The 13,926-nt window shown below is 45.5% G+C and overlaps 1 protein-coding gene across 15 annotated transcripts in view; it reads left to right on the top strand.

Annotated features, from left to right (window-relative positions):
- Positions 1-13,926, top strand: part of PNPLA7 (patatin like phospholipase domain containing 7) — a 420,470-nt gene that overhangs the window by 388,095 nt on the left and 18,449 nt on the right. For 12 of the 15 annotated variants that reach the window (XR_010593665.1, XM_065572470.1, XM_065572478.1 and 9 more), the window contains one exon: positions 10,416-10,500. Coding sequence is in view for 12 of the 15 variants with exons in the window: in XM_065572470.1 (XP_065428542.1) it covers positions 10,416-10,500 (85 nt within the window). In the remaining 3 variants the exon portion in view is untranslated. Of the gene's footprint in view, positions 1-10,415; positions 10,501-10,889; positions 10,944-12,231; positions 12,396-13,926 lie in introns of all 15 variants that reach the window. The other 3 variants (XR_010593664.1, XR_010593663.1, XM_065572481.1) reach the window with 2 other exon arrangements.

Raw genomic sequence — 13,926 nt, forward strand, 5'->3', positions numbered from 1 at the left:
GTGGCTGAGTTGTTATAACCATATTGAGAGTTCCATTTAGAGCCGGAGACAGGATTTTTTATGGCTCATTGGGGAAGGGAATCCCTATGCTCCAAGATGGGAGTTTCTTTTCTTTCTCAGCCCCCGTCCCCCTCCCAACATACTATAAAAACTCCAGGGCCCAGTGGGTGTGGGGGGCCTCGGGGCAGGGACATTGGGCATAGGCATAGTTTGACTTCTATTTGGGGGGAGGGCAGGGGCCAGCGGGGCTTGAGCACACGGCAGGGTCCAAGGAGAGAGTGACACTTCCACCCCCTGACTCACCTCAGCAGACCACCCAGCCTGTCTGGGTTGTCGGGGGGTTGCAAACAAAAATTATCAGCTCAGTGCAAAAAGCTTGAAAATAGCTTAGGGTGCAGGGAAGGAGTAACTAGGGGCTGTGTGCAGGCACGGGGTAGCTCAGGGTACAGGGAGGGGATAGCTCAGGGTGTAGGGAGGGGGATAGCTAGAGACTGTGCGGGCAGGGCAGTTGCTAAGAGCTCCTGAGGTTACAAAAATGATGGATTGATGAGAATGGCTAAGAGCTGATTGGATGCATGCCTGCATTTTTGGTTCCTTAGTGAGGACTACCCGCTTGGAGTGTATGCTCCAAGGTTCTACGCTTCTGCCTGAGCAAGAACCAGTGTTCAAAGGGGTTAGCAAGGATTTCATTGTAGCTCACCACAATGCTAAAACTTCTGAAATTAAGTCAAGAAAAGCAAAACAAAGCTGGGCTTGACATCTAACTTCTCTTTTAGCAGCGTCTTCTGTGTCTGAAGGAACTGGCTTGCTGCTATAGGCTCTTGATGTGTGTTTGAAGAGTCCTTTTTAATCACCTGCTTTTTTTAAAGTTCTTTGCTAACTTTGAGCAATATTTTACTTTCCTATTAGGCGTTTCTTTAACAGAGGTGCCAGTGCTGTATATGGCTTCAGAGTAGCAGCCGTGTTAGTCTGTATCCGCAAAAAGAACAGGCGTACTTGTGGCATCTTAGGGCTGGTCCACACTAATCCCCCAGTTCGAACTAAGATACGCAACTTCAGCCACATGCGGCAGGCAGGCTCCCCCATCGACTCCGCATACTCCTGTAGCGGAGCAGGAGTACTGGTGTCGACGGCGAGCACTTCCGGGATCGATTTATCGCATCTAGACAAGATGCGATAAATCGATCCCAGAAGATCGATTGCTTACCGCCGAACTCGGAGGTAAGTATAGACGTACCCTTAGAAACTAACAAATTTATTTGAGCATAAGCTTTCATGGGCTACAGCCCACTTCTTCGGATGCATAGAATGGAACATATATTGAGGAGATATATATACAGATACAGAGAGCATGAAAAGGTGGGAGTTGTCTTACCAACTCTGAGAAGCTAATTAAGTAAGAGAAAAAGCTTTTGAAGTGATAATCAAGATAGCCCAGTACAGACAGTTTGATAAGAAGTGTGAGAATACTTACAAGGGGAGATAGATTCAATGTTTGTAATGGCTCAGCCATTCCCAGTCTCTATTCAAGCCTAAGATGATTGTATCTAGTTTGCATATCAATTCCAGCTCAGCAGTTTCTCGTTGGAGTCTGTTTTTGAAGCTTTTCTGTTGCAAAATTGCCACCCTCAAGTCTGTTACTGAGTGACCAGACAGGTTGAAGTGTTCTCCTACTGGTTTTTGAATGTTATGATTCCTGATGTCAGATTTGTGTCCATTTATTCTTTTGTGTAGAGACTGTCCAGTTTAGCCAATGTACATGGCAGAGGGGCATTGCTGGCACATGATGGCATATATCACATTGGTAGATGCGCAGGTGAACGAGCCCCTGATGGCGTGGCTGATATGATGTGTGTCTATCTTCAGCCACTTATGGGGTGGAACATAGCAGCTGTTTAACAGCAACGCCACACAATGCTTTAGGAAACAAAGTACACAATGCTGAGCACAGAATGTCTGGTAGTAATACCCCAATTTTGGATGCAGCCAAGATACCAGATACCTCTACTCTGGAGAGAAATACTGTGTTGCTATGGGGGTCTTTAAGGACAGCAGGCATTCCTCAGTTTCAAGCTCATTGGAGCCACAGCACTATGCCCCCAATACCAGTTTTGGAGAGAAGCGTGCTACAACAGTCCAGTTTTACAAGTGTGCAGATAGCGGAATGAGAAAATAAATCTCTCACTCCTATTGCTGGCCCAAATTAAAATCTGCTCACAGTCCACGTGTTCTGGGGCGGCAGCACAAGATACAAGGGTCCTGTGCCTGGGGATAGCAGTAGCAAACCAAGGGCCCAATTCAGCAAAGTGCTGCGTGCCTTCAACTCCCTTGTACCCCCCAGGGTTGGACTTTCCTCCTCCCTATTTCCAGCATGTCAAGGTTGAATTTATAGCATGAAGGGTCCCCAGATCTCTAGGATTCTACTCTGTACACCCTTACTCTCAGGGCCAGTGTAACTACTAGGCAAACTAGGTGGCCGCCTAGGGCGCCAAGCTTTGGGGGCGCCAAAAAGCGGTGTCCAAAAATTTTTTTTTACACTACAGTGGAGTCACATCTTACGCGGAGGTTAGGTTCTAAGGTCAGCGTGTAAAAGGAAAATTGCGTATAGTGAAAATTACCATAAAGTACAGTACACACAGTATACACTGTATACACTAGAACAGGGGTCCTCAACCTACTGCACGCAAGCCAATTTTTTTTTTTTAATGGCAGGCTGCGGGTCCCGGCCACCGCTGAGCCCGCTGCCGGCCTGGGGTTCCATTCACTCAGCCAGCAGCAGGGATAAATCGATCCCCAAATGCGCTCCCGTCGACTCCGGAACTCCACCAGGGCGAGCGGCGGTAGCGGAGTCGATGGGGGAGCTGTGGCCGTCGATCCCGCGCCGTGAGGATGGGAGGTAAGTCGAAATAAAATACGTTGACTTCAGCTACACTATTCCCGGAGCTGAAGTTGCGTATCTTACATCGACCCCCCTCCCTCCCCCAGTGTAGACCAGGCTCAGTGTCCCACGTCAGGAATCCACAGTGTGTCTGTGTTCCTCTCCTGTTCTGGGAAGTCACTCCCTGGAAGAGCCATGGCCTCCATCCTGTCAAAGGCTTCCCACTAGGGCCCCTGACTTCCTGTGCCCAAAACTAGGATTGAATGACTCATCCTTCTCCCCAGCTCTTCAGCTGTGTAACTTCCCTTTGAGCTTCCTCCCCCTTTTCTACACTGAAACCTGCCTCTTGAATCCCTGACGTCTCATTTCACTTAATTTCTTAATTCCTACCTGTCCAGAATTCCATCCGTCCATTGTGTCTCCAATTGCCCTGTGGAGCTGTTAGTCCAGGATCCTCACTGTGCCTTAGTCCATACCAGAATTACATACTGACTGAGTTATAAATTCAGTGTCCAGAGAGATCCATCTGTCACAGCCCTCTTGGGAGAGGGGTGACTCAGAGGTCTCTCCAGAAGGGCAAAGCCATGGGGTTATGGAACCCCATCAAAAATGTCATAGCACTTATACTGCTAAAAATGTCATAGCTTCTCAGTGGTATGCAGTTGAGGGGATGGAGAAGTACTGTGCTGGCCTATCTGCAGAGTGTGTATTCATTGCTTTTACCTTTTCTGCATTACATGCATTTTTGAAAAGGAGATCGTAAATTTTCTGTAAATTAATAGAAATTAAATGTAGGAAATCATCTCCTAAACTTTTTATCCACATACATATTACACACACACTATGCTAAAAGAACATTTATTAAGATTGCGAAGTCAGGAAATGCCAAAATTAAAGTTGCCTGGTGCAACCCTAATTCAGCCCCCTTGTGCATATACATTAGGTTACAGTCTTTAAATTACATTATCACATAGCATTTTTTCCACGGGTTCCCTGCCTCATTCAGTGCACAGGGTAGGCCTGCTCTGGGGATGAATCAGCATTGTATTTAGTAAAGGAGGTTGTTTTTTCTAGGACCACTGTGCTTCATTTCTTGGGCCTGGTCTACACTGGGTGGGGTGCGGGGATCGATCTAAGATATGCAACTTCAGCTACGAGAATAGCGTAGCTGAAGTCGATGTATCTTAGTTCGACTTACCTCATGTCCTCATGGCGCGGGGTTGATTGCCGCGGCTTCCCCGTCGACTTTGCTTCTACCTCTCGCTGAGCTGAAGTTCAGTAGTCGACAGGAGAGCGATTGGGGATCGATTTATCACGTCTACACTACACACGATAAATCGATCCCTGATAGATCGATCACTACCCGCCGATCCGGCGGGTAGTGTAGACGTACCCTTGGAGAAATTGGCAGTCGTGTAATGAGTAAGGCAAGGACTGCAGGCAGAAATAGGAGAGTCTCGTGGCTGAAGCAGGTGAATGCTGCCCTAGAGAATTGCATTCTATCCCTACTTCTGCCACGGAGTTTCCATGTGAGTTCCCATGTAGTGCTGGGCAAGTCACTTAAACCAAACTTTTCCCAGGTGCTTTGAACATAAAAAGTGCTATATAATGCTGAATACTCCAAAAAATCAGATCCTGTGTGTCTCATATTGGGCACCAAAAATAGTGGAAACTTTTGACTGTGAACTTTCTGTGGTTCAGTCCCCCATCTATAAAGTGGGACTAATCCCCTGCCTGCACTTCATAGGGGTTGTGAAGAGAAATTAATGTTTGTGAAGAGCTCACTATAGTGACGAGCACCATAGAAAAGCCCTTGAGGAAGTTAATAACTCTGTCTTCAGAGTGGGGTTTGATAATGCACAAAAAATAAGGCCTAGGGCTACCCCAAACTATACCATGTGATAGTACTGAGCATGCTACTGTAGGGGGCAGAAACTTGGCCGATGACAGTGGCTAGCAAAAAGAGACTGGAGTCTGTCTATCACACATGGCTGAGGAAGATGCATAGTTTTACTGGAAAGACAAAATGTAACGTATGTGAGAGTAAACTAGCTGACAGAGCAGGACGTGTTAGGAAATCTCGCCAAAGAAAGACTGTTTGGGACATGCCCTTCATCTAGTGAACATGCTAAGCAAGCCCTGAATTGGGTACCCAAGGGAGGAAAGAGAAAGCGAGGAAGGCCGAGGAAGAACTGGCAGAAGACTGTGACAGAGGATATTGACTGCACTGGCATCACCTAGGAACACATACCACAACTAGTGAGCAACCTTAATCAATGGAGGAATTGTGAACCCCATGTGTCAGAGGCATATGAGGAACTGAGGTCTAAGGTGGACAGAAAAAAGAAAGTGCCACCTTAACAAAGAGGTATTAAAAAGACTTAGAAGGGTCTGGGTGGCAGTAAGATGTAGTCGTGGAAAAAGAGAACCTTTCACATCGGGTCACTGCTGTGACTCAGGCCCAGGTGAGCAGTAAATGACAGTTCTCGTTTCTGTCTTATGGCTGTTTGATGACCTGTGTGAATTGAGCCAATGTTCACAATCTACTTTCCATGTGTTCGGGGAGGGGTAGCTCAGTGGTTTGAGCATTGGCCTGCTAAACCCAGGGTTGTGAGTTCAATCTGAGGGGGCCATTTAGGGAACTGGGGTAAAAAAAAATCTGTCTGGGGATTGGTCCTGCTTTGAGCAGGGGGTTGGACTAGATGATCTCCTGAGGTCCCTTCCAACCCTGATATTCTATCATTCTATGATAAACCACCATGGCAGTGACCACTAATTGGCCGCCTTGTTGTCTTGTCACAGCAGAGGCCAAGGAACGAAGGGGACTGCAGACTACACTGTTGTCTGCCCTCTGTAGGTGGGTCCTTCCGTGGGCGGGGACAGGTTGGGAACAGATTGAGCTACACATTGACAGTGAAAATGAAACAAAATATTGAATAGCTCCTTGTTAAGTGAGACTCCTCCATCCTGTGAACTGAATGGGGCAGGTGCAGTGGGGAAATAGTATGCGCTTATGTAATTTAAAAATTGTCATAATGGATACACGCAAAGGGGCCAAATTAAGGGTGCACAGGCAGCCTTAATTCTGATATTTTCTAACTTTTGAGCTCTTGACTTTGCAACCTTTATGGCCTTTTTTGTGTATAATTTCCTAGGGGGTTTAAAAATCAAACTGAAAAAACAGACATTTCATTGTGTATCATCATTGACACCCACATGGTTCCTCAGCAGGTTTGGAACATTTAGATCCACCGCATGGATCTCTGCCACTGAGCTAATGGAGTACCTGATAGCAGTAGTAGGTTGTCATATGCTATGTGAACCAGCAATAGAGGTGAATGAGACACAACTTTGCCAGTAGGTTTCTGACAGCAAAGGAGGAGTGAGACTCTGGAATCTTAGGCTCCATTCCAGGCTCTGTAGGGGAATGTGTGCTAGTGAGCACAGATTCTTCTGCCTGCTTTCCCCCAAGCAAGTCCTCTTCTGCCCCATCACTTCCAATCTATCCCAGTACTGTCTCTTCCCCAGTCCTGTCTTCCTTGCTTTCCAGTCCCAGGCTCCTTGTCCAACCAGTCCTAGTCTCCCCCTCTGGGCTTACTATTTAAATCACAATCTCCCACTTCCCACACTCACTCGCAGTCTCCTTGCACAGCCAGTCCCAGTCTCCTCCTATCCCACCAGCTCCTCATCCAATCTCAGCGTTTCTTCCCCACAGCCAACAGGCTTCTAGTCTCCATCCCCCCATGTTTCTCTCATCAGCTCTCAGTCCTAGTCCTGCCCACCTCAGCTCCCAGTACTAGTCTCCTTACCTTACCAGTACCAAGCTCCCTTCCTCACCCCAATGGCCTTGCCCAACCATTCCTAGTTTCTCTGCACACCACTCGAGTTCCAGTCTCACCAGATGGCTTCACCTAATCTACTCCTTTCCCTCTTCCCTGTTCAGCTTTTGTTCCCTAAAGTTTGGTAAAGTTATGAGCGATGGAAAACAGGGTCTTATAATGGGATGTGGCAGGCAGCTTTAATAATAGGCTTGTGCTACCCACCCCACCTGTAGTAATGGGGATTGAATTATAAATTTCATAAACAATAAAAAAGCATTTGTAGATTGTCTAGTGCTGTGTCCAGCTCTTCCTCCACACTTGGGCTGTAATGGGAGGCTCTGCTGAAGGGGAATCTCTTCATCTGGCCTAAAGAGCCCAGTGTCCTCTGAATTCTGAGAGAAGTTAAGCTCAGCAAGATAAAATTCTGATTCCCAACTTTTAGGACTCCTTGGATGCTGATCGGTAGGTGAGGAGAATCATAGAATCATAGAATATCAGGGTTGGAAGGGACCTCAGGAGGTCATCTAGTCCAACCCCCTGTTCAAGGCAGGACCAATTCCCAACTAAATCATCCCAGCCAGGGCTTTGTCAAGCCTGACTTTAAAAACCTCTAAGGAAGGAGATTCCACCACCTCTCTAGGTAACCCATTCCAGTGCTTCACCACCCTCCTAGTGAAAAAGTTTTTCCTAATATCCAACCTAAACCTCCCCCACTGCAACTTGAGACCATTACTCCTTGTTCTGTCATCTGCTACCACTGAGAACAGTCTAGATCCATCCTCTTTGGAACCCCCTTTCAGGTAGTTGAAAGCAGCTATCAAATCCCCCCTCATTCTTCTCTTCTGCAGACTAAACAATCCCAGTTCCCTCAGCCTCTCCTCATAAGTCATGTGCTCCAGACCCCTAATCATTTTTGTTGCCCTCCACTGGACTCTTTCCAAGTTTTCCACATCCTTCTTGTAGTGTGGGGCCCAAAACTGGACACAGTACTCCAGATGAGGCCTCAGTAATGTCAAATAGAGGGGAGTGATCATGTCCCTCGATCTGCTGGCAATGCCCCTACGTATACAGCCCAAAATGCCGTTCGCCTTCTTGGCAACAAGGGCACACTGTTGACTCGTATCCAGCTTCTCGTCCACTGTAACCCCTAGGTCCTTTTCTGCAGAACTGCTACCTAGCCATTCGATCCCTAGTCTGTAACAGTGCATGGGATTCTTCCGTCCTAAGTGCAGGACTCTGCACTTGTCCTTGTTGAACCTCATCAGATTTCTTTTGGCCCAATCCTCTAATTTGTCTAGGTCCCTCTGTATCCTATCCCTACCCTCCAGCGTATCTACCACTCCTCCCAGTTTAGTATCATCTGCAAACTTGCTGTGAGTGCAGTCCACGCCATCCTCCAGATCATTAATGAAGATACTGAACAAAACTGGCCCCAGGACCGACCCTTGGGGCACTCCGCTTGAAACCGGCTGCCAACTAGACATGGAGCCATTGATCACTACCCGTTGAGCCCGACGATCTAGCCAGCTTTCTATCCACCTTATAGACCATTCATCCAGCCCATACTTCTTTAACTTGCCGGCAAGAATACTGTGGGAGACCATATCAAAAGCTTTGCTAAAATCAAGGAATAACACATTCACATGGAGATCACATGATTAAGGCCCTGTTTAAACTACAAATATAACTGTGCCAGAGAACCTTCTTACAACATAGATATTCCCTGACCTGGTTACAAACATGGTATGAACATGGTTTTATAACCAGACTTAGCCTTGGTCATACCTGCTCCTACTTGGTCATACATGGCTGCTTTACTTGTAGTGGAGACAATGTTAATGAACTACTGACCTGGAAGCTGTAGTGATAAAACCCAGATTTTAGACTGAGTGTTTGATTTGTGAGGGTTGTTTTGTTTTTTTTTTACAGTTTTGACTGTTCTAGCAAAATCTGTCTGAAATTATCTGAATCTCTAACTGAGCAAACCACTTGAATTAGACTTAAACTCTGCCCAGCTCACTGTGTACGTTTTTCACTTCTGAAAACAAGTGATTTTGCAAGGTAGTAAAAGAAGCTGCTGCTGTTAGCTAAAGTAGTATTAAGTCCAACTCCAAGAAATAAAGCTGTTTCTTTTTGCTGCTGCTGCTTTCCTATCTATCCTAAAACATCCTGTATTGCATCAAATATTATCAGCTCACTGGATAACTTTAAAAGTGCATGAGGTGATGACCATCAGACAAGTGCCCCCAGTTCTAAGTGTGATTTCCCCAACACAATTGATTTTAGGGCTGTGCTGGGAGCCTCCCTGTACACTTCATAAAGAGACAAGGTGGACGAGATAATATTTTCTATTGGACCAATTTTTGTTGGTGAGAGAGACAAGCTTTTAAGCCACACAGAGCTCTTCTTCAGCTCTGGGAACAGTATTCCCAGCATCACAGCTAAATGCAGGGTGGAACAGATTGTTTAGTATAAGTAGTGAATACATATTCTAAAACAGTGGTGCCCAACCTTATTACACAGAGGGGCCACATAAACCTAAGCACAGATTTAAAGTCACTTTGTATTGATTGGGATTTTAAGTTCAGCTTGTTTTGTATGTATTTAGATAGGTTGTTTCTGTGTACCGTATTGTCTAAAATGATATAAATATGATGACAAAATGCTAATGAATAAGTCATTCGAATATTGTGTTGAAGCAGGCTGTGGGCCGTATGAAATGCTCTGATGGGCCACGTACAGCCTGTAGACCGTAGGTTGGGCACCCCTGTTCTATGGGACCATTCCATCTTGCATTTAGCTGTGATGCTGGGAGTACCTTTCCCAGCCCTGAAAAAGAGTGCTGTGTGGCTTGAAAGCTTGTGTCTCACCAAGAGAAGTTGGTCCAATAAAAGATATTGCCTCTCCCACCTTGTCTCTCTAATATCCTGGGATCGACATGGCTACAACTACACAGCATGTATGTTTCATAATAGTATTGTGCCAGTTACAGCTATCATTATGGATTTGTCAGCTTTTTGCTGGCAGCCCCCATGCTGCAATACTCATGGTCTTCTCTTGGGAGCCCCCCACCAATGAGTATGAGCCATAGTGTGAATCTGAGAGAGAGGCAAAAGAGTGAATGAGTCTCCTGGCCCTGTCTACGGTCCCTATCTTTGATATACACATTCTGGTGCACAGGCTGGGAAGCATCTAGGCAACGCTCCCAATGTGCTGGGAACAGAGGGGATAAAGGGAACTGGCCGCAGCAGCCCTTCTGAGTGCCAAAGGAGTGGCAGGATCCGAACACAGTTCATGGCTCTTAACGCTGCCCTATTGGCTCTCCCCCGTTTCTCTGTTCGTTAGGGTGTTTGCTGTCTGTCCCACTTCTCTGAAGTCTCTTCTGATGAATTCCAGGAGTAGTGGAAGAGGTAATTAGGGTAGCTCCCCTTTTTACTCTCTCAGATCCCAGCGTGTGGGAAAACGGTGCATGTGCACATGGGCCTAATAGGAACTGCTGACTGTAACCCAAGCACATGTCTCCCAAGACTGGGGCTCCATAAGGGTAGTCATTTTGGAGAACCCTGTTACTATGGTAAGGCTCCATGACAACAATCACTGAGAATTTCCATTTTTGTGGCTGTGTGTCTGATGTTTAATACGATTTCAGTGTCTTGTATTTCTTATTTCTGTGTGTGCATTTGAATAATATACATGTACTTTGCGTTGTATTTCAGATTGTGACCTGTCCTAGTACCTCTTTCACTGACTTGGCAGAAATCGTGTCCAGAATTGAGCCAGTCAAAGCAGCTCTGGTAGATGGTGAGTTGGCTTATCGAGACAGTTACATGAGAGACGATACACTTTTCTGGGTGAAGATTATTGCTACAATATACAATGTACATAGTGCCACCCACATGCTTGTCTCTCCTCAATAGCAATCCAAGGAATACTCTCAAATCATCCCTGTGTTCTTGTTTGCTCTCACTTGAGCTCTGTTCATTAAGTAGGAAATTATTCCTCACTATTATTAACCTCAACTTGGGCATCCCATCCTGGAGGAACTTAGACTTTAGTGATGAGGAAAATTTTTCAGATGCTTCTTGGATTCATCTTAATCCACCTTCTTCTGCTCCACCATGCCTTGAGTCTACCCATTCCCCATAGGCAAGGCTTCTGAAATTAATCCTACTGTATTTATACTCTTTCAGTTGCATTTCTTGTGAGCCTTTCAGGGATGTGAAGTGACACGGCCTGTACATGAAGTAGGTCTGCTCGGTGCCTTATTTTCTCCCTTTCCCCTCAGGGTTAATGTTTTGACAATGCCCCAGTGCAGCCTCAGCCAGGCAGAAGCCAGCTCTCCCTCAAACCCTCCTCCCCGCATTGTGGGGAAAGTGCTGAGTTGTAGATTGGGGCTTTGCTGATGTGGCCACCCTAGTTGTCGTGTCTTCACATTTTGGCTTGGTCATCTATAGCCTTGAAATGGGGAAGGAGGGTAGTTTGGAGGCCCAGTGCAGGGAACTTTTCCTGCTCTTATTAAAGCAGTGCTGAGTGAATCACTGGCTTACATTTTATTTCCCCCCCCCCTCCATTATTGGGAACATCAGCACATTAGAGGCTTTTTCAAGCATTTCTTATTTCCCGTTCCCTCTCTCACTTAACCCGGCTCTCATGGGCAATGCTGCATGCATGCTGCCGAGGAACAAGTAATGGCTGCTTTGCTTCTGCACACAGTTGCTACACTCCCAGGATCTAATGCAGTGGTTCTCAACCTGTCTGTCATTGTGGGCCACACGTTGAGAAATTAACAGCCCCTCCATCTACAACTCTGTTGAGATGTCCCTGCAGCTCTTTGACATGCTAATTCCCATCCCCGTGCCTAATGAAGAAAATATTAATCAAATATATTTAAACAGTCATTAAGAATAGGAACAAAAGGTTCTGCATAACACGGTTACTAGTGGCATGACTATTTAGACCAGTTGTGATTTAAATGCTTTATTGCAGCAATCTGATCCGCAATACACCTCTTGCTCGCCTGCCGGGTAAGATTTGCCTTTAGATGAGAGAGCCAGTTAAATAGAGCGTTAGTATTAAGGTACCTTAAAAGTAGGTTTGACAAATTTTGACCCAAGCGAGCTGTTCTGCCGTCAGTGCCATGCTCAGTTGCCATTGAGGTAGTTACTCATGTGGTGCAGGGAGAACAGAGCCCTGAGAAGGAAAATCTAGCTGCCAGGCTGCTGTGCTCAGGGATTCACACATGCTCACTTTTTAAAGTGAAGTTAATGAGTCTGACTTCAATCTTAATTTTACTCACTTATGTGCTCTTAAGGCTTCTGTTTCATCTAGAACTAGCTCAGCAGTGCTCGGATGTTAAAAGGGCCAAAGGTCAATGCAAGAGACATTGGGAGACCCAGTGTGCTTTAATCCAAGGTGTAATAGGGCAAGTGAAAAATAGCACAGCTCAGTTCTGACTTCATTTGCCTTTGATGTCTTATTGCACCTTTAACACAATTTTTTATGTTTATTTTCTTTGTCTTTTCTTTGTAATAGCACTGGACATATATAAAAGAACCACTCTTCTCCACTGTAGATCACTGGTACAGAAGACCGCTTAAAAGAGCGTTGCTGTCCGTTATGTCAATATATACTCTCGGGGACACACAATATTATTGTAGCTGCATCATTGTCTCTAGTAGCATTTAAGCAATAAAATGGTGTGTAATCTTTTTATTGCACTAAAGACATTCTAAAAACCCTTAGAAAAGTAATTACTGTGCATATGCAGCAGCCTCAGGATCTGGCTATTTTAAAAAATAATTCAATATAAATATCTAAAAAGTACCAATCCACATAAGATTGTGGCAGACTGCCTGATTCCATGATGTACATCAAAGCTTGGAGAGTTATTGGCACACAAACAATCTAATCCACAGAACCTGATACCTTCACATCAGCTGTATCACCTGCAAAAATGGAGTTATAAAAGAGAAACAAAAACCACACCGAATTAGCAAGAATGGGCCTGTGCCTCCCAGAGCAACAATGTGATCTTTTCACCATCGTCCTTGTCTTTCCCCGCCTCTCCTGCTTCTGTTTCTCTATTATACTCACCTGTTGCCATGTGTAATATTTGGATTGTTCGCTCTTTGAGGCAGGGACCACACCTTCCTGTTTGTTCTCAAGAGCACTGTTGTTGAGTGCTGTAGAACTACCGAATAATGAAAACCTTGGGGAATTACCACATTGGAATAGCCTACTGCATGTGAACGCATTCCAGTCTGCAGCAGTGGCTATTGCCATTTGTTTTATTTTTCGTCTTTCTGAACCAAGATGATCAGAAGTGGGTAACACACCTCCCACAGTGGGCTCTGTTCCTGCTTATAGCCTCTGAGGGTACGTCTATACTTACCTCCGGGTCCGGCGGTAAGCAATCGATCTTCTGGGATCGATCCCGGAAGTGCTCGCCGTCGACGCCGGTACTCCTGCTCCGCGAGAGGAGTACGCGGAGTCGACGGGGGAGCCTGCCTGCCGCGTGTGGACCCGCGGTAAGTTCGAACTAAGATACTTCGACTTCAGTTACGTTATTCACGTAGCTGAAGTTGCGTATCTTAGTTCGAAGTGGGGGGTTAGTGTGGACCAGCCCTGAGAGTTCTTGAAATACAAATATGCAATAACATTAGTGACCACACTGCTATTGGAAACATTTGTTTAGAGAGCCATCTCAGGCGGTTTGTTCACTTTTAGCTCAAAGTAAGTTTTAACAATAAAGTTGTAAACCTCTGAAAATACTGTCATCTGTGGTAAGCTACAGATGCAATGAGTTTAATTCCAGCATTTCCTCACCAAGTTTATATCAAGGGCCTCCTTTTTAATCATAGCCATTATATTTAATTAAAGCTACAAATTACTCTCTGAACAACTACAGGAAAAAGTAATGGCCAAGTGTTTTTAATCCGTTTTCTGCCAGCTTATTATAGCCATTGTGTTAGAATAAAATGCTAAGGAACAGAATGTACTGTCATCTGCAGAATGCAGCAGATGCTATCGACTGTTCCAACGCGAGCAATACTTAAGTAATCAGCTAATTCATTTTAAGTACAAGACCTGTTCCTCAGAACCAAGCTGAAAAAGACTTTTCTTCTTCTTTATCCTGTGAATTCTGTATGGCCTTTGATACACAGTCCAGTGGTGTCTGTGTTTGCCAGGACTGTTGGGTTCACAGGTGGGATTACTCTTACACTGCTG

This window comes from Chrysemys picta, chromosome 18, assembly GCF_011386835.1.
Source record: "Chrysemys picta bellii isolate R12L10 chromosome 18, ASM1138683v2, whole genome shotgun sequence".
Taxonomy (NCBI): Eukaryota; Metazoa; Chordata; order Testudines; family Emydidae; genus Chrysemys; species Chrysemys picta.